Genomic DNA, 18,746 nt, shown 5'->3' on the forward strand with positions numbered 1-18,746 from the left:
AAATATAGATAATTTTAAAGTTAAGTTTGAAATGTTGCTTTTTGGAAAAGAACACCTAAAAACTTCAAATATAAAGTTTTGCAAACTTTAAAATAAAAGTTCTTTTTTTCTGGAGATGCTCTTATTATCTACTATTTAGTCTTTTTCCTCTTTTGTATTGACGTAGTTATGAAGTATGTGTTTTCATTCGTCTATATATCATGAACTTATTTCTCTTTTAATAAAATGAAAAATTAAAAGCAATTAAGATTATGAGAAACCTTCAAGGTTTGAAAAATCGTCTTCACTTTTTTGTAAGTATATACCCAAAAATGTGAAGGATGCAATCAAAACCTCAACATGAATAGCAAGTGAAGGAAAAATGAATTCTTTTTTTTATGTCAATTTTTCTTGTCAGGCGGAGGGATGGATTCTTATCTTGGAATCCCAATGGATATCAGTGGCTCTAAACAAAAATTATTTGCTTTCGTAAAAGAAAGGCTACAAAATCAGGTTAGTGGTTGGACAGGATGATGGTTATCAAGGAGAGGAAAATATGTTCTGATAAATCTATCTTACTGGTTGTACCTACGTATGTAATGTCGACCCTGCTACTACCCGTAAAGACTTGTGAGAATTTAGTTAGTTCCATTGCGCAGTTCTTGTGGAGCTTAAACCCACTTAAAAGAGGTATACATTGGCAAAATGGGAAAAGCTATACAGATCGAGAGAAGAAGGAGGGATTGTATTCAAGATGATCCATGAGTTCAATCTTGCCCTACTAAAAAACAGCTGGGGAGACTAGTGCAGTTACCAAATTCCTTATTAGCAAGGATTTTGAGGAAAAAATATTTGAGATGTAGTTCACCTTTTTGACTAAACAAGATTGACAATCCATCATATGAATGGACAAGTATAATAGCAATGAAACCATTAATATCATTGGGGATCAAACAAAAGATACACTTAGGAAATGAGATCAGAATTTGGGAAGACCTTTGGATACCAATGATACCGGCATGACCAGGCCTATTGCACATGTGGTTCATCCAATGATGCCAGTAAGTGAGTTCTTAATAGGGTGCCCAAAAAGGTAGAATTCTGGCTACTAGAAAACTACGTCAGTCCATAAGATATCCCGCTGATTCAATCTTTGGGAATAAGTCAAGGAAATCATCGGGATGAGTATTAATGGAGTTATATAAATAACGTTTAGTACTGTAAAATCTGGCTACTGGGTAGCAACAAACTTTCTCAACAAAGAAACGTTGGAGCCACTTCCAGAACCTAGTATCGCAAAACTACAAGCCTTTGCTTCTCCACCAAAAATTCATCATTTTATATGGCAAATAATCTAAATACAACTATATGTGACAAATAACTTAACACATCATCATATGTGACGCAACAATCATTGTCCAAGATGTGGAGCAGAGAATGAAACTATTAACCGCACTATCTTTGAATGTCCGGCAAATTTAAAAACATGGTCTCTAGCAGCAACTCATCTCCACTATTGGTGTTCCCCAATACAAAACTGTGGATTATCTATTCTGGATAATCTATTCTGGCCAAAGAATGTATTGAAGATCCTGAGCTGGATAAAGACTAATACCCTTAGATAATATGCTATATTTGGAAAGCATGAATTATAAGTTATCCAGAGGGATACACATGGACCCATTGGAAACTGTCAGACACGCTGAATCAAAATGTCATGCTTAGTTTGAAGCTAATAGTAAATATGAAGAAATACCAGTGGTGCAACAATCTCCTGAATATGTCTCAACAACAGAGAGATGTATGATAGATGGATCATGGACACATGACACACTCTTTAATGGTTATGGATGGACATGGAAAAATTCTAAAGAAGTAATTCAACTTTTGGAAGAAAAATCAATGCAGAAGAATCTCACACCTACATTCGGAACTTGAAGCTTTCTCATGGGCAATGGAGTGCATGCTGTAGCTATCGATGTGTCAGGCTTTTGGCACCAATTGTAAGGATTTAATCTCGATGATTCAAGATCCACAAGCATGGCTGAACTTTTCCACTGAACTGAAGGAGTTGTCAAGACTGAAGAATAGATTTTCTGATTCCTCGATTGTTTTTATTCCTTGTTCTGGAAATGTATCATTTGATTCATTAACTAAGATAGCAAAAAAAATTTCATATGGATCTATATTACATTGGTTGTTTTGGTCTTTAGACAATTTCAAAATCTTTATAAATAAAATAGAATTGTCTCTCTCTACAGGCTGCCACATCATCAGGAAGCATGGGGCATTTTTGGACACATGTCGTCTCACTAAACCAAATGTAAATTCTGTGTAATCGGTTATCTCATTCCCCTTTTTGAACTGAGCTTTTATTACAGTTTTGTATTAAGCCCAATCCTTTGAAAAAAATCATCAGAACCCACATAACATTAGGTTTCTTGTTCCTCTTACTATTGCGACCTCCCACACGAAATTTTCAAAAACTTTAATCGCCGTTCCATCTCTGTATTTTGTCCTAGCACCGACAGCATTGACCTCACCACGAAACCTGATCTGGAAGATGAAGGAGCCTCGCGCAACGAAGAGTTCATTGAGGAAAACAATGCTGAATTTGTGGAGCAGGCGATGGTTGAGAAGATGAGAGTCTGCGTTTTGTCCAGAGGATCGTGGGTTAAGGATGACGACGAGTATCCTTTGTATCAGCCTGGATCGTGTCATTAGATTGACGAAGCTTCTGATTTCCAGAGGAACATAATGCGCGATTCAGACGATCTCAATTGGAGATGGAAGCCTGATGGTTGCGACCTTCCATGGTATGTTGCTTCTCCAGTTTTATCTCCTCCATTGTCAATCATTTGATCAGCATTTCACTTTCTACGTCGTATAGCTGTGTTATTGTGTTGGCTGTGATCATTAGTTATATCCATTGGAGACTTTGGAGTAATCAAAATAAAAGCATTGTTCTTCAGGCTGTTGAAGGGGTTCCAAAATAAAAGCAATGTGGATGCTTGACGTCACTACTCCTTCAATGGAGTCACAAATGAGTGTAGACTTTGCTCAACTATTCACCAACTCTTCTCTTTATCGGTATGTCAAAGATAAACATTACTGTTAGTATTAGACCAGAGTGTTACTTACAAACATTGATGTCTGCTTCAGGAGAAACCATGATTTCATCAAAAAGCTCAGTATTCCACCACCGGAATTGAAATATCTCTACTTCCGAACTAAGTACTCGCAGCCATTTTTTACTCAAACCAAAGCTTGCTTCTTGAAACAGTATTGGTCTAACTGGAGACATCCTCAGTACAATGCCATCCGGTTTCTCATGAAAATATTAGCGTCATGTTGGGTTTGGTTTTCTGCCAAACATGAATGGATGTAAGCTTGCTTCTATATTCATTTTATTAAATTGTCATCTTATCTAACAGTGATTGATTCATCCCAAAACCACAACAGATAGGAGAAAGACATGAATAATTTCTTTGGAGCCATGTACGCTGCGATACTGTTTCTCGGTGCCACAAACGCTGCAACAGTTGAACTGCTATCGCCATTGAGCGTACTTTTTTCTACCGTGAAAAAGTTGCTGGAATGTACTTAGCCATCCCTTATGCAATCTCTCAGGTTAACCATTCTGAATAATCTTCTTATTTCATATTTTAAAGACTTAAACAATGGTTAGACCATAATAAGAACATGTCCTTGAAATGACGCAGGTGGCCGTGGAAATCATGAACAACATGGTACAACGGGAGTTTACGTGCTGATCCTTTACTCAATGATTGGATACGACTGGACTGTGGCTAAGTTCTTATGGTTCTACTACTCAATGCTAACAAGCTTCATATTTCACGCTATACGGTATGATGATTGTGGCCTTGACACCAAACTATCAGATCGATGGGATCTGCATGTCCTTCTTCCTTAGTCTCTGGAATCACTTCTCCGGTTTACTCAGACCAAGACCGGTGACATTCTTAATCAACTTACATAATCAATAATTTAAAAGAGTGTATCTAAACTAACTTATAAGTTTAGGTACGTCGCAAATAAAGATATGGTGGAGATGGTACTACTGGGCATACACCAGTGTCTAGGACGTTAGTGCAGATCGCTGGTGTTGGAGACATGTGCCTTAAAACTTTGCTGAAATATGGGTTCGGGTTCGAACATGACTTCTTACCAGTTGTAGCTGATGTCCACATAGGATATATACTACTGCTCTTTGTCTTTGGCTATGTCTTTGCTTATGGTATCAAGTTCCTCAACTTTCAAAAGAACGTGAAGGAGAAATAGTACCTTTGTAGCATAGTGTTTGGAAGTTGTTGGATTCCTGTAATTTTTCTTTTGTTATATATATTGTTTTTATTTGGTTAGAAACAACAATAATAACAGTTTATGTTATCAAATTATACTTTTGATATAAAATAGAGTTCTCTTTAAAAAATACATATATGTATGATTGGTATCTATATGTAAAGTTATACATTCTCAGACGACATGAGCACGACACATCAAATTAGGTAACATCTTTATTCATCTATTTATTAATTTTTCTTCTTATTTTTTTACACCAAATATTTTAAAACACGTTAAATACAGTATATCTTAATTATACATAAATTATAAAAATAAAAAAATATAAGAAAAGAGGGAAATCTATTTACGATTTTGATTTTTTAAGTTTCATCATTCTCAAGCAACTTAAAATGAAATGACTGAATCTAATTGAAGTATTCCCATTTTTGATAACTAAATTCAAATTTATAGAAATTAAAAATTTGATAGTAGAGCAGAAAAAATAATAATAATCAAAACAAAAAAATTAATATATAAAAGAAAAAGAAAAATAAAACAATTTGAATTTGGTGAAATACATAATAATAAATAGAATTTTTTACTACCTTTTGTTTTCGGCCTTATCTTTATAATTTCTTAATATAAGCTTTATACTTTATAATTTCAGACCAAACTTCAGCAGAGTTCTGAATATTAGAACAATGTTCAAGTGATTTAAGATTATAGGCTTACGTAAAAAAAATGTTCAAGTTTAAATCCCTTTTTCTGTTTCAGTTCTCAAAATTCCATAACCAACTTAATCTATCTTGCTTTGTCTACTCGTCATCTCCATTAATTTATTTCATATCATTATACATCTTTAGTTTGTGTTTTGTTTGTCAATCTTCACTTTGTATATGCTCAGTTATATTATTTTAATGACTGGTTATTCCATATTCTTATGTATATAATCGTAAACAATAAAGTTTCATCATATATATAACTTGAATTATTAGTATTCATTTATCAGTCACTATGATTTATTTCTCTATAATTTTTAATACTTTTGACTGATCACTAGTTTGGTTTGAGAAATAGCCGCTTTAAACCGATCATCAATTCAAACAAAAATCATGTTCACCAAACTTATGTTTTCTTAATTCTGCAAAGATTTGATCATAACCATCTTCTTAACTATTTTCTGCGCAACAATATATCTTAAAATTTGATTTTCTTTTGTTTAGACCAAGATCGCATAAATATAGTTAAATCAATGAATCTATTTTATCACTAAACAAAAAAGAATCGATTTTTATATTGGTTTGTAATATGATAGTTCAATTATTTTAAAGCTAATAAAAATAAAAATCAGTTGTAAATTAATTTTTTTTTTCCATAAAAACATGAATGAACAAGATAAAATACTATTTTGCTCATATCTAAAGTTTAATTAACTTTCTTAAATACAATTCCCAGTTAACAAAATGCAAAAATATGAGTATAAATAATTTTTGTTCGTTCATCATGAATAAATAAACATCTCATTTTCATTTATCTACCATTATATATTTGTATAACCAATATCACTGTATATTTAAATACAAAATCAAACATAAAAATATAATTTAAAATTATATAAAATAGGCCAACCCCTAGTTGACTGATAAAATAATTGTTTAATGAAAAGAGAAAAATAAAATGCATGATTTGGTGTTAAAAAAAAAAAAAAAATGAGTGAGTTACCTTATAAGTAACTTTTGTCACTTTCTTTACATCATAAGACACATTGTGCCTGAAGAGCACTTTCTCTTTTTCCTAGGCGATTTATGGACTCTTTTGCCCTCCCAAGCAGAATAAACTAGTTGGACTTGTGGTTGTGATAATAAAGTAAATTAACTAGGACCTGAGTTAATGCTTGTGTCAGTGGATGATATTTTTCTTTTAAAACTTTTTTTGGTTATTTATTTTATTACTGTTTATACCACTTAATGTTTTTAATTGATTTTATTTTCAATTGTAAGATAAATAAAATAAATAGAATTATTATAGTAATCTATTTATAAGATTTTCTATCTTTTAACATCCATTTCATATATATTTATTAACATTTACATAAAACAAATATGTGGACATGGACATAGTAAATGAATATGTGGACATGGACATGGATTAAATTTGTGGACATGGATGGAATCTGTTGATAAAAATTTGTAGACGAAAACATTTTCATTACTTAAGAGAAAGAACAAAGGTCTTGAGGCAACGACTCAAACCAAACTAAAGGACAAAATATGAAAGACAAACACCACTAGGTGTCAGCATCAACTCTCGAGCTTTATGACCTCTTAGACTCTCCTCAAGGATCCTGTCATGTAGCCAACAAAAACTTTCAGAAGTTATACGATTGGTAACATTGTTGGTAGGTGACACTGTCTGCAATTTCTTTGCCATACCACACATACATGATACCACAAACGAGACACAAAACACACAAACACAGTAAAATACAGTGACATAGAAACACAAAGACGGTGACATATACAAAGACGAAACAATAACCGAACATCAAATTAGACAAAACAAAAACAAAGAAATCATCCACGCGTGTTTCAATACCAAACACTACAATACAATGATATCAACCAAAAGATAGTTCATATTTTCATGGAGAAAATGCACACAACACATCAAACAAACTAAACTCAAACCCGTTTTCCTCAAATTTTCAGAACATCAATTTCTCAGAACACAAAATCACGAGTGAAGAAAACAAAAAAGAATCTTACCTCGATTTCGAGAAACAGAGACAATCAACGAACTCAGTCCACCTTTTGTTTGTCTCGAACTCTCAAATCCTTCTTGATTTCCTCCCCACTTCTCAACTTCCTTCATGATTTCATCTCAAACTTTTCGTTTATGGTTTGTGTTATTGAACGGAATTTCCAAAAACAAAACAAAACAAAACAAATCAATTTGGAGTGTATTTGAGGAGAGAACTTCGATAATTACGCGCCGTATATCAAATTAATGTTTACCTTTGCTGTGGAGATTGGTTTCATCAGTAGGAACTAAGCTGAATCCAATCAAGACACATCACAATAGAGAGATTCGTCCAAGGGAGAACCACAGAACCAGACTGTCGTACATATATATTTCGGTGGAGGATTCTCGAGAGTTCCCAAGTCGTGTAGATGAGATTACACAATCAAACTCGTGGCGGACCTCTGGTTTCACGGTGTTCTATGGAGAAATTGAAGATGAAGAAGAAGAAAGTTCACGGAATTAGGGTTAGTAAACGAAGGGACCGTCAAATTGAGGAAAGTAAATCTGAATCTGAAAAAGTAAAGTTGGAAAGAGAATACAGGTTGGTTTTTGAAAACTCAAAAATCATAAACTGATTAATCGATTTTTTTTTAAAGAAGGGAAAGTGACAGCTTAGTTAAGAAGGGTTGTGGTTAAGAGAAAGCGTAGTTAGTTAGATTGAGGACATATAGAACATTGCACAAAGAGAAAGTGTGCCTCCAGCAACAAGTGACTTATTGTGTAATTTGAAAGATAAAAAGTGTCTTAAATAGTAAAAAAATAAAAGAAAATTTGGTTTTGGAACACCAAAAAAAAAGAAAGAAAAAAGAGTTGATTACACTAAGAGACACTTTTTGACTTTCTATTACATCTAAAGGCAATTCTTACATGTGACACACTTTGTTGTGGGCCAGCAATAGATTGTGGACAATTTTGCCCTTAATGAAAAGGACAGTTGTGGATGAGTGATTTGTGGACGAGTGATGTGTGGTTGTGTGATTTGTGGACGGGTGATGTGTGGATGAGTGATGAATAATGTGTGGATATGTGATGTTAATGTGTTTATAGTAGATAACGTGGACAAACTCTCTGTTTTGATTCCATAAAACTATACAACAATACGTTGACATGAACTTATATTACTAAAATTATACCATAAAACGTGGACACAGATTCTGTTATCTCCAATACAAACACTTAGCTTCTTCAGCTCAATTGATAAATTATCTGCAGTTAAACTTCAATCAAGATGAGAAAGAGATGATATTGTGAGTATGAGCGGAGAGAAAAATCAAAGAAGCGTTTACCTTTTGTCGGAGAGTAATAGATCTTGAATGTCAGAGATTTCTGATCTAAGGAATTTGCGTTTTGTCATGATGTGGATGAATGTAATTTTGATTGGAGTTGAATTTAGATCCTGAGATGATAAATGAAATCGAATGAATATTGTCCACGTCCACAACTAGTTTTTAATTATATTAAGATGTTCATGTCCACAACTAATTTATAATTATGTTATTTAAGCTTTCGTGTCCATGTCCACATTTTGTTTACACATTAATATATATATATATATATATATAATATATGAAAATAGATCTTAAAAGATAGACAATTTTATAAATAGTTTATTATGAAAATTATTTTTGTTTAATATATTTTAGAACTTGAGATAAAAGTAAATAACTGCATAAAGTAGAATAAGAAAAATAATAAAATGAAATAAGAAGATGAGAGATAATCTTTTTAGTTTATGGTCATAAGAGTCTTTTTGATAAGTGATAAGTGTCTTGTTGTTGTGTAATTTGAATGTGCGAAAGTGTGATGTAAAAAAATTAGTAAAAAATTACCACAAATATCTTCGGATTTTGACTATTGTAAATCTCATTTACGTATTTGAATTTTGAGAGAATTTGGATTAACATTACACAGCAAATCTTCCTTTTGCTCCTTCCCTTGTCCAAAATTGGTTTTGCCCGCCAATGTGGCTTCGGCGAGGGTTTCTTCCACAAAACCCCCACTCAACCTAAAATCTGATTTGGCGAGAAACGCTGTCTACTTATCTCACGCGAAAAGAAAGGCGTAGATCCTCCCTAAACTAAAACAGAGCATCAAGTGAAATGGGACCCGAGTTTCCGATCGAACTCGTTGAAGAAGAAGATGGAGTGAGTTACCACCGAGTCTCTTTCTGGCTGGGTCAATTCAGATTTCCTTATTTAAAATTATTTTTGTTTTTGCAGTTCGATTGGGAAGCAGCAGTCAGAGAAATCGACTTGGCTTGCCTCAAATCCTTAAACCCTTCTTCTTCTTCTTCGACCCATTTCACCAACGACAATGGCACTAAACCTGCTAAAAGACAATCTACTCTCGATCGATTCATCGATCGATCTACTCCGGATCCTCCTGTTGTTTCCGACCCGAGTTTCGAGTGTGGTACTAACGACAACACTCCCAGCGTCGGGATTGATCCTGAGACAGCTAAAACTTGGATTTATCCAGGTTTGTAGACTTTATCATGATTCTCTCTTTTATAAAACTGACATTAACTTTTTTTTTTTTTTTTTTTTTTAATTTCAGTAAACGTTCCTCTAAGAGATTATCAGTTTGCTATAACCAAGACTGCTTTGTTTTCAAACACATTAGTTGCTTTACCAACAGGCCTTGGTAAAACGCTCATAGCTGCAGTTGTAATGTATAATTACTTCAGATGGTTTCCACAAGGTAGAACAAACCCACTTTTGTCTCCATGATTAGAATCTGCGCTTATCCTTTGTTTTGCCAGGTAAAATTGTCTTTGCCGCACCTTCTAGGCCTCTTGTGATGCAGCAGATTGAGGCCTGCCATAATATCGTGGGGATACCACAAGTATGTCATTTGATTCTCTTCCACAAACAGTGATTTTTGATTGAGCATCTGTTCTGGGTTTTAAACTGACTGCAGGAATGGACGATTGACTTGACGGGTCAGACTTGCCCTTCCAAAAGAGCTTCCTTGTGGAAAACCAAAAGGGTTTTCTTCGTCACTCCACAAGTTCTTGAGAAGGATATACAGTCAGGTGATGCTCTGATTCAAAACATCCCCTGCTGAAACCTCGTAATGTGGTTCATATACTTATAACAAAAACCGTCCCTTTCAGGAACGTGTGTTACCAACTGCTTGGTTTGCTTGGTGATCGACGAGGCACATCGAGCTTTAGGGAATTATTCTTATTGTGTTGTAGTTCGTGAGGTTTGTTTGCCTACGCTTTTATCTTGTACCATCTCTATGTGTTGATCAAGATAAAGGGACCAAATTAATTCCCTGTTTTAAACTTTTAGTTGATGGCAGTACCAGTGCAGTTGAGAATATTGGCTCTTACTGCAACTCCTGGATGTAAGTGATTGATTTTTTTGGTTATTATATGAATCTCCTCACTCATTAACTTGTTGGATGCCATTTTTCAGCAAAGACACAGGCCATACAGGGTATCCTTGATAATTTGCAGATATCAACACTTGAATATCGAAACGAGAGTGACCATGATGTCTGCCCTTATGTCCACGACAGAAAAGTAGAACTAATCGAGGTTCAAGCTCGTTTCCGGTTTTTCTTTTTCTTTCCAAAATGTGTTCCAAATTCATTTTTAATAATTGTAGCCGTCTTTGTGGCAGAGCAGGTTCCCTTGGGTAAAGATGCAGATGAGGTATCTAAACGCCTATTAGATGTTATACGTCCATATGCAGTCAGGCTTAAAAATTTCGGGGTCATTCTAAGCAGGGATTATCAAACTGTAAGTGCCTCGACTGAATCCTTATATCTCTCTTTTCACCACTAGCGTCAATGCTCATGTCATCTAAGGTTTTGACAGTTGAGTCCACACGAATTACTTATGGCAAGGGATAAGTTTCGTGAAGCACCTGTACCAGGCATTCCCCATATAAGTCACGGAGATGTAGAATCTTGCTTTGCAGCTCTTATCACGCTTTATCACATTCGCAAGCTTCTTTCTAGTCATGGAATAAGGCCAGCGTATGAGATGCTTGAAGAAAAACTCCAGGAAGGGTATGCTTTTACTTTCAATAAACTAAGAAGTTGCCTCTAAGACTAAGACTATCACTCTCCGCAGGCCATTTGCTAGGTTGATGAGTAAGAATGCAGATATTAGGATGACGAAGCTTTTGATGCAGCAAAGGTTGTCGAACGGAGCACCAAGCCCGAAATTGTCCAAGATGTTGGAGATTCTAGTTGATCACTACAGTATGTTTTCTTTTTAGATCTTGATCAGGGCGTGTTGATAGTTCTCAGCTAATTGAATATTCATATGATTTTATTCTATGGTTGCAGAAATAAAAGATCCGAGGACATCACGGGTCATTATTTTCTCGAATTTCAGAGGAAGCGTAAGGTCTGTATAATCGTTGTTTTTGTTCCCTTGTTTTACTATCTATCACGTTTCTTCTCTTGCATTTACGTAACTTCATTCATTTCAGAGACATAATGGACGCATTAAGTAATATTGGAGATGTTGTCAAAGCAACTGAGTTTATTGGTCAAAGTTCAGGTTTGTTACTTTCATCTTCAGTTACTCAGAAGTATCATTTATAATTTTCACAGTGAATGTTTATTGCAGGTAAGACACTGAAGGGACAGTCGCAAAAAGTTCAGCAGGCTGTTCTGGAGGTATTCATGTTCCCCTTGATCTGATTTATTGAAAAAGTTTCAACCTTGATTTGTTTTTAAACCATCCCTTGCGTGATATACATACAGAAATTTAGATCTGGTGGGTTTAATGTTATTGTTGCAACATCTATCGGCGAAGAAGGCTTGGATATCATGGAAGTCGACTTAGTTATATGTTTTGATGCTAATGTATCCCCTCTGAGGATGATCCAACGCATGGGAAGAACTGGAAGGAAAAATAATGGCCGAGTTGATATCCTTAAGCTTGACCCTTTCATTACATATATTTCCAGTGCCACTTTTATCGGATTATGTCATTCCTTGACAAGCCTTTACTAGTTCTTGCTTGTGAAGGATCTGAAAAGAATAGCTATATGCGAAAGAAAGCAAATGGCCAAGCCATTAAAAAACACATGCGGAATGGAGGAATGAATAGTTTTAATTTTCATCCTAGTCCAAGGATGGTAAGAGCTGTTAAAAACTCTTTCTTTCTTCATCAAATTTGTTTTCCTTACTTTTTTTTTTTTTTTTTGCTTCAGTGTTCAACTTTCATATACTCTTGTCATGTGTTATTATAGATTCCCCATGTTTATAAGCCAGAAGTTCAGCATGTTAAGTTTTCGATCGAGCAATTCATTCCACGTGGAAAGAAGCTACAAGATGAGCCTGCCGCTGAGACTCCAGCTTTCAAGAAAAAGCTTACACCGGAAGAGATGGATATGCTCGCCAAGTATTTCAAACCCAACGAGGAAAAGTGGAGAGTTTCCTTGATTGCTTTCCCTCACTTCCAAACATTGCCATCCAAAGTGCACAAAGTAATGCATTCACGCCAAACAAGCATATTAATTGATGCTATGCAGCATCTGCAAGAGACAACTTTGACAGAGCAAAGTAAAAGCTTCTTCATTAAGGTGTGGATCGTAATATTGGTATATAAAATTGGTCTTTCCTTGCTTTCATTTTTACTTACGTGGAATCACTTGCTCTGATAGTATGGAGCTCCTTTGGCTGAAAGAGATGAGCTTGACGCAGGTCTGAGGGTTGGTGATGATCCGAAAGGTAAATTTAGTCTCATTCAATCTTATTCTAACAGTCGCATGGATATGATTTACCCTTAGCTAGTAGGAGGTCTATAGACGCCATGGTCGAAAGAGCCTATTTAGGGATGTACTCTCTGCTCTGTTTAGGTCCATGTCACTTCTCACAAACCCAAATAAATTGTCACTAAATTATAGGATGTAGATGTTTATAGACTCTAATAGGTTATTATGGTCTTTGTTTATGTGGGACTAATAACAGCACTCTTACGCGTGAAGCTGCAGGATGAATCGTAAAAAGTTCCAAACTTATATCCTGAAATCAATCTTTAGATGTTTTTCTATCGTACGTAATGCTAGAGTTCACTGCATCGAAGAACTACAAATTGCTACTGTCATGTATCTTCTGCATCTCATACATCTGAAAGGCAGGCCGTTCAATTGTATTAATGTGCAGATTTACCCTCTTTCGATGATTTGGATGTCAACACATCACAGAGAAAGGCAAAACAAGTTGTAGAATCTCCCACAAGCACATTAGAGACTACAGAGAAGGAATTCGAAGCATCTTCACCAACACACTGTTATCTTTTCAATTCGGAATGTGCGTCCGTTAATACTCTGGGGAAGGTCTTTATATTGCCGGTTCCTCTTTCATTATCTTCTAATGTACCAGGGTCAGACTATGTGGGAAGAGAAAAAGAACTTTCTTCCCCGAATAAATCCCACATTGACGTTGTTCCGATGGATAGTTCCTCAAAACATCGGCAAGATAGTATTCCATGCAAGTTAAAGCAAGGATTCTTGCCAGATTGTGCCAACGAGACTTTGGAGTCCCAAAGCCTTTTGAAATGGCACTCCACCGATGTAGGTAAAGGAGATATAGAGAATTGTTCTGGAGAAATTATGATATCATCGGATGAAGAAGACGACTGTGAGGATTTGGAGCTTAGTCCAAGGCTCACTAACTTCATCAAGAGTGGCGTTGTTCCAGATTCACCTGTCTATGACCAAGGTTAGTGTTATATCCTGAACATTTACTATCGGTTAGAATGGGAAATATAACTAGATAGTTTTAAATGACTAGCATATCTGCTTGAATGTATTTTTGCATCTGCCATTGATTCAAACAGACGGAATGCATCAATCACAGTGTTTGGGGTTGCGGTTGCAACTTGCAACTGACTGCAACCACATAGCTTTGGTATTAGATAAGTTGTACATATACATTCTTCAATGAGAACATCTGGAATTTGAGCCCGTAATAGAAATAAAACTCAGAAACATGTTTACTTCGACACATCTATATAACTTTTCTATTCCATTTGTGCAAACAAAGACTTGGAACTTATTATATTCTGATAACATCTTTAACGCTGCAGGAGTTGCATACGAAGCAAACAGAGAAGAAGACCTTGATCTTCCACCCACGAGTTTAAGTAATGAATTGGAAGAAGAGCCATCGACACCTGAGAAAAAGGTTCACATTGCTTCCACGGCCAATGAATTCAGAACTCCTCAGAAGGAAGAAGATTTAGCCAACGAAACAGAAAGCTTCGCTGTTTCTCCAATGCCTGAGGAGTGGAGAACTCCCTTGGCGAATATCACGAACGCAAGCAGCAGCGCTAGCAAAGATTGGCGCGTGAGTTCGGGAGAAAAGTCAGAAACTCTTCGACAGCCTCGCAAGTTGAAGAGACTTCGTAGACTTGGAGATTGCTCGAGTGCTGTGAAGGAGAATAATCCTGGTACTGCAAAGACAGACCATATCAGATCTCGTTCTCGCAGTGAAAAGAACATAAGAGGTAATATGATTCTGTATTTCCTTGTTCAAATAACTTGACATCACCAGAATCTACTTTCATTAATGTGGAAGATTTAAGTCGAATTTTACACTTTGTGCATTAGCGACAGTAATTTTTTTTTTATTCAACGTAAAATGAAACACTTGTTACATTGACCTGTTTGAGTAATTGGCTAATTAGTTGCTCTGTGTTCAAGGCAAGAAGAAGATACGCGCAGATAATAATGCTAGAATCTTCATTGATGCGGAAGCTGAGTAAGTTATCATCTAATCCAAAAACAACCATCTGATTATCTTTCTTACTTTCACAGATCAATTTGTAGTTTTCCTTGATACAGAGTTTGACATTTACTTGCTTAAACCTGTCTTATTGATTAGGGTGTCTTCGGAATCAGAAATGTCGGTTGATGAGAACGTAGATTTGACCAGCGATTCATTTGAAGATAGCTTCATAGATGACGGTACAATGCCTACAGCAAATACTCAAGCCGAGTGTGCTAAAGTTGACATGATGGCCGTTTACAGGTATATATCGAATCAAAACAAGTCTTTCTTCTACTATGAGTAAAATGGTCTATGAGTTTACTAAGAATCATAAGCTATGGTTTCCACAGACGTTCTCTACTCAGCCAATCACCATTACCGGGAAGATTTCGTGATGTAGTTGCATCAAGTCCGAGTCCTTATTCTTCTGGTCTCTTGAAGACAATAAATGAGAGCAGAAGCGACTCAGATAAATCATTGTCCTCTCTTAGAACCCCACAAACAACGAACAACGAGTCAAACAAGGATGCAATGGCCACAGGAGACTTTTCGGTAGCACAAATCTCAACAGACAGCCGGAAAAGGAAATTCAGCTTATGCAACTCAGCGAATGTCCCAGTGATTAACTTGGAAAACAAGTTTGAAGCTCATGCACAAGCCACCGAGAAGGAAAGCCATGCAGGTCCGAGAAGCAATGCAGGTGCATCACAGTACAAAGATGAGGATGAAGATGATGATGCATTCTACGCGACACTAGACTTTGATGCCATGGAAGCGCATGCGACATTGCTATTGTCGAAACAAAGGTCAGAAACGAAAACAAAAGAAGATGCATCGGTGAAACCTCATCTGGGCAATCAGAGGAATGATGGTTTGCCGAATGATGGGCCATCTTTTGATCTTGGTTTGTGGTGATTATTCTCCTATTAAATTGAAGTGTATATAGGTTGACATTTGGATGTATGTTTTGTGTATTTAGTTTGTGTCATATTTATCTTAATGAGAACAATCCATTAATTATTAAGCCCATGCCTAAATCTCAAAATGCCCCTCTAGATGAAATGAAATCCACTATACCCATAAAATATGTATATCATTGTTCTAATTTTTTTTTTTTTTTTAAATTTCATTTCGTTAAAATGAGGCTATTATGTTACAGTTGTATCAAATTTAATAAAGCCCACCAAAGATATCTCTTTTAGCAGTGTTTTTAAAACCGGACCGGAAGCTGAACCATAATTATTTTGGGTCACGGTTCAATATGGTTCGACCGGGTCAAACATGGTTTAATAATATGGTTTAATATTTTTTTAGTATGTAAATATAAAAGGTAATATTAGTAAACATGATGCATAGTTAAAATATAAATCAATTTTGAACATAAAATATTATAAATATAAATTAGTTTCGTGTTTATATGGATGGTTTATAGATTTTTGATAGTTTTAGTGGTTTTTATTGGTTTAATAACTTTGAAATATAATCCGGCTATGTGGCCGGTTCATGGTCGAACCAATTACTAGACCAACCCGGCTATATAACCGGTTCATGGTCGAACCCGGTCCAACCATCGGGTCGGTCCGGTTTTAAAAACACTGCTTTTAGCTTAGCAGATTTAGCGTCTTGTTAAATTTCTAGATTCATTAGTGGCGATAGTTCTTCAGAGAAAATACTATCACCTGAGTTCGTTTTTGCAAATTGGCGCAGTGGATAATCCATCTTATGTATGGACGAGTATTATAGCGATAAGGAAACTATTATTTTTGGGTATTAGAAATAAAGTACACTCAGGATATGAAATTAATGTTTGGTAGGATCCATGGATTCTCTCAACGCCAACAATGCCAACTCGCCTTAGGGCCCCAGTAGTACATCCAAAGATGACCGTCAGTAGTCTTATTAATTTTGAATCAAAGGAGTGGGACACTCGACTGCTGGAACAGTATGTAGACCAAGAGGACATACCGATGATTTCAGAGTCTGGCAATAAGCCCTACATCGACGTGATACCTTTTGCTGGAGCTGTACCAAAAATGGTCAATATACATTCAAGTCTGGATATTGGGTAACTACAAATATACTGACAGATGACGAGGAAAAATAAGTTCTAGAGCGCAGTATAACCAAACTCCAAGCCTTTGCTTGGAAAATGAATGCACCACAAAAGATTTGTCATTTTATATGGCAATTAACCTCAGGGCAGGTATCGGTCACAAGGAATCTGGTACGTCGCAATATGCGATGTGATAACTACTGCCCAAGATGTGGAGAGCCAGAAGAAACTGTTACTCATGCGATCTTGCCCACCGGCCTTACAAGCATGGGCATTATCATCAACACCGTCAAGCTCTCAAAATTTCCCGATCTCGATTATCTAAGCCAACATGGACTATCTATTTTGGAGGACGAATAGTATTATGGAGCCAGAAGATGATAGAGATACTTATCCTTGGATAATCAGGTATATTTGGAAGACTAGGAATGATAGACAATTTAGAGGTATAGACATGGACCCATTGAAACTAGTCAGATATGCAGTGAGTGAGTGTCAGGCTTGGTACAATGCAAATGATACTATACAGGTTCCTCCACAAGCATAAATTGTTGAAAAAACACAAGCCTTAAGCTTGAGTAATATTTGCATGTTGGATGATTCATGGACCTCCACAGATCAATACAGTGGAATTGGATGGATTTGGAAGGATAGCTTGGGAAAGATTCAATTAATGGGGACACAGAACCTAAGTAGGCATGAGACAGCACTACACTCGGAACTGGAAGCGCTAAGATGGGCAATGGAGAGCATGCTAAAACATTAGACCTGTCAGGGATTTGAGACAGATTGCAAGGACCTGATTGCAATGATAACAGACCCACAAGCTTGGCCAAACTTCTCAACTGAGCTGGAGGTCATTCAAATTCTCCAGATGTGTTTTTCCGACTTCAAGACCAGCTACTTCCCAAGGGCGCAAAGTGAAATTGATGATTCGCTAGCTAGGAATGCCCGTTCTTTTCATAGATCTCTTTGTTTTATTGGTTGTTCTATTCCGGTCTGCTTACCCAGACCATCTCAAGTTTGAGTAATAAAATAGCCGTTTGTTGCCAAAAAATAAATAAAAATAAAAATAAAAAAAACAAAAAAAACTAAACAACATAGAGAAGCCCATTTTAAAGCGGCTTTGATCTTATCAACTTATACACATGTAAGAACCAAGAAGCCCAATGAAACACGTGTTGACACTTTGTTGAAACACTCCTCTTTATGAGGAGCTACAACTCTACTGGTTCTTCCAACTGATTCCCAAGCCCAATCGATCGACTCAAAGAACTAATCCGATTAGATACTCTGCTCATAAGCCTTTCAGCTAATACTCTTTAAAGGGTAAAGATTGATTCTTCCTGAAACTAGTTGATGAAAACCTCCTGAGGAGTCTGCACTCTAAGTTGGTAAAAGGGATAAGCCTTGCTGCTATGAAACCTTAAAGCTTCAAAGACAAGGGATGTGGAGTGAATGGTCGCATGAAGGATGCAAAAGACCTTCGATATTCCAACTCAATGCCCTAGGATATGACGCACCTAAACGACAATGAGGATGATTCCTTGGATATGACGCACCAGGACGAATCGGTTTGATCCCTTGGATATGACGCACCAAGACGGATCGAAAAGATCAATGGATATTACACACCATTGAAAGAAAACTGAGAATCACTCTCAAGGTTCCAAAAATAATCACTCAAAGCTTATTTTATTCCATTAGAGATTACAACTTATTTATAGGAAACTAAATTTCTTGAAAAAGTTAGATAATTAATACATCGGAAATCACAAAACAGTGCATGGAGGAGAGAGAAGGTTCTTGGAAGAATCAATCCTTGCATGCAGGACAGAGAAGCTTTCCATGCTATTTAGTTTATGTT

The 18,746-nt window shown here is 36.1% G+C and overlaps 1 protein-coding gene across 1 annotated transcript; it reads left to right on the forward strand.

Annotated features, from left to right (window-relative positions):
- The first annotated feature begins 9,001 nt into the window (after positions 1-9,001).
- LOC106423789 (DEAD-box ATP-dependent RNA helicase FANCM) lies at positions 9,002-15,846 on the forward strand. Its single transcript, XM_013864549.3, has 23 exons — positions 9,002-9,230; positions 9,306-9,564; positions 9,643-9,786; positions 9,848-9,930; positions 10,006-10,120; positions 10,202-10,293; positions 10,383-10,437; positions 10,509-10,630; positions 10,721-10,834; positions 10,913-11,106; positions 11,171-11,301; positions 11,389-11,449; positions 11,535-11,605; positions 11,675-11,724; positions 11,812-11,977; positions 12,061-12,188; positions 12,303-12,635; positions 12,717-12,783; positions 13,219-13,776; positions 14,144-14,563; positions 14,760-14,817; positions 14,941-15,087; positions 15,177-15,846. The coding sequence occupies exons 1-23, from the start codon at positions 9,186-9,188 to the stop codon at positions 15,739-15,741; spliced, it is 3,978 nt and encodes a 1,325-aa protein (XP_013720003.1). The 5' UTR covers positions 9,002-9,185; the 3' UTR covers positions 15,742-15,846.
- The last annotated feature ends 2,900 nt before the right edge of the window (positions 15,847-18,746 follow it).

Source organism: Brassica napus, chromosome C5 (genome assembly GCF_020379485.1).
Source record: "Brassica napus cultivar Da-Ae chromosome C5, Da-Ae, whole genome shotgun sequence".
NCBI classification, from domain to species: domain Eukaryota; kingdom Viridiplantae; phylum Streptophyta; class Magnoliopsida; order Brassicales; family Brassicaceae; genus Brassica; species Brassica napus.

Coding starts and splice junctions, on each gene's coding strand:
- LOC106423789 (XM_013864549.3), top strand. CDS start 9,186: ATGGGACCCGAGTTTCCGATCGAACTCGTTGAAGAAGAAGATGGA. Junction 9,231..9,305: donor TCGTTGAAGAAGAAGATGGA/GTGAGTTACCAC, acceptor TTGTTTTTGCAG/TTCGATTGGGAAGCAGCAGT. Junction 15,088..15,176: donor GACATGATGGCCGTTTACAG/GTATATATCGAA, acceptor TGGTTTCCACAG/ACGTTCTCTACTCAGCCAAT.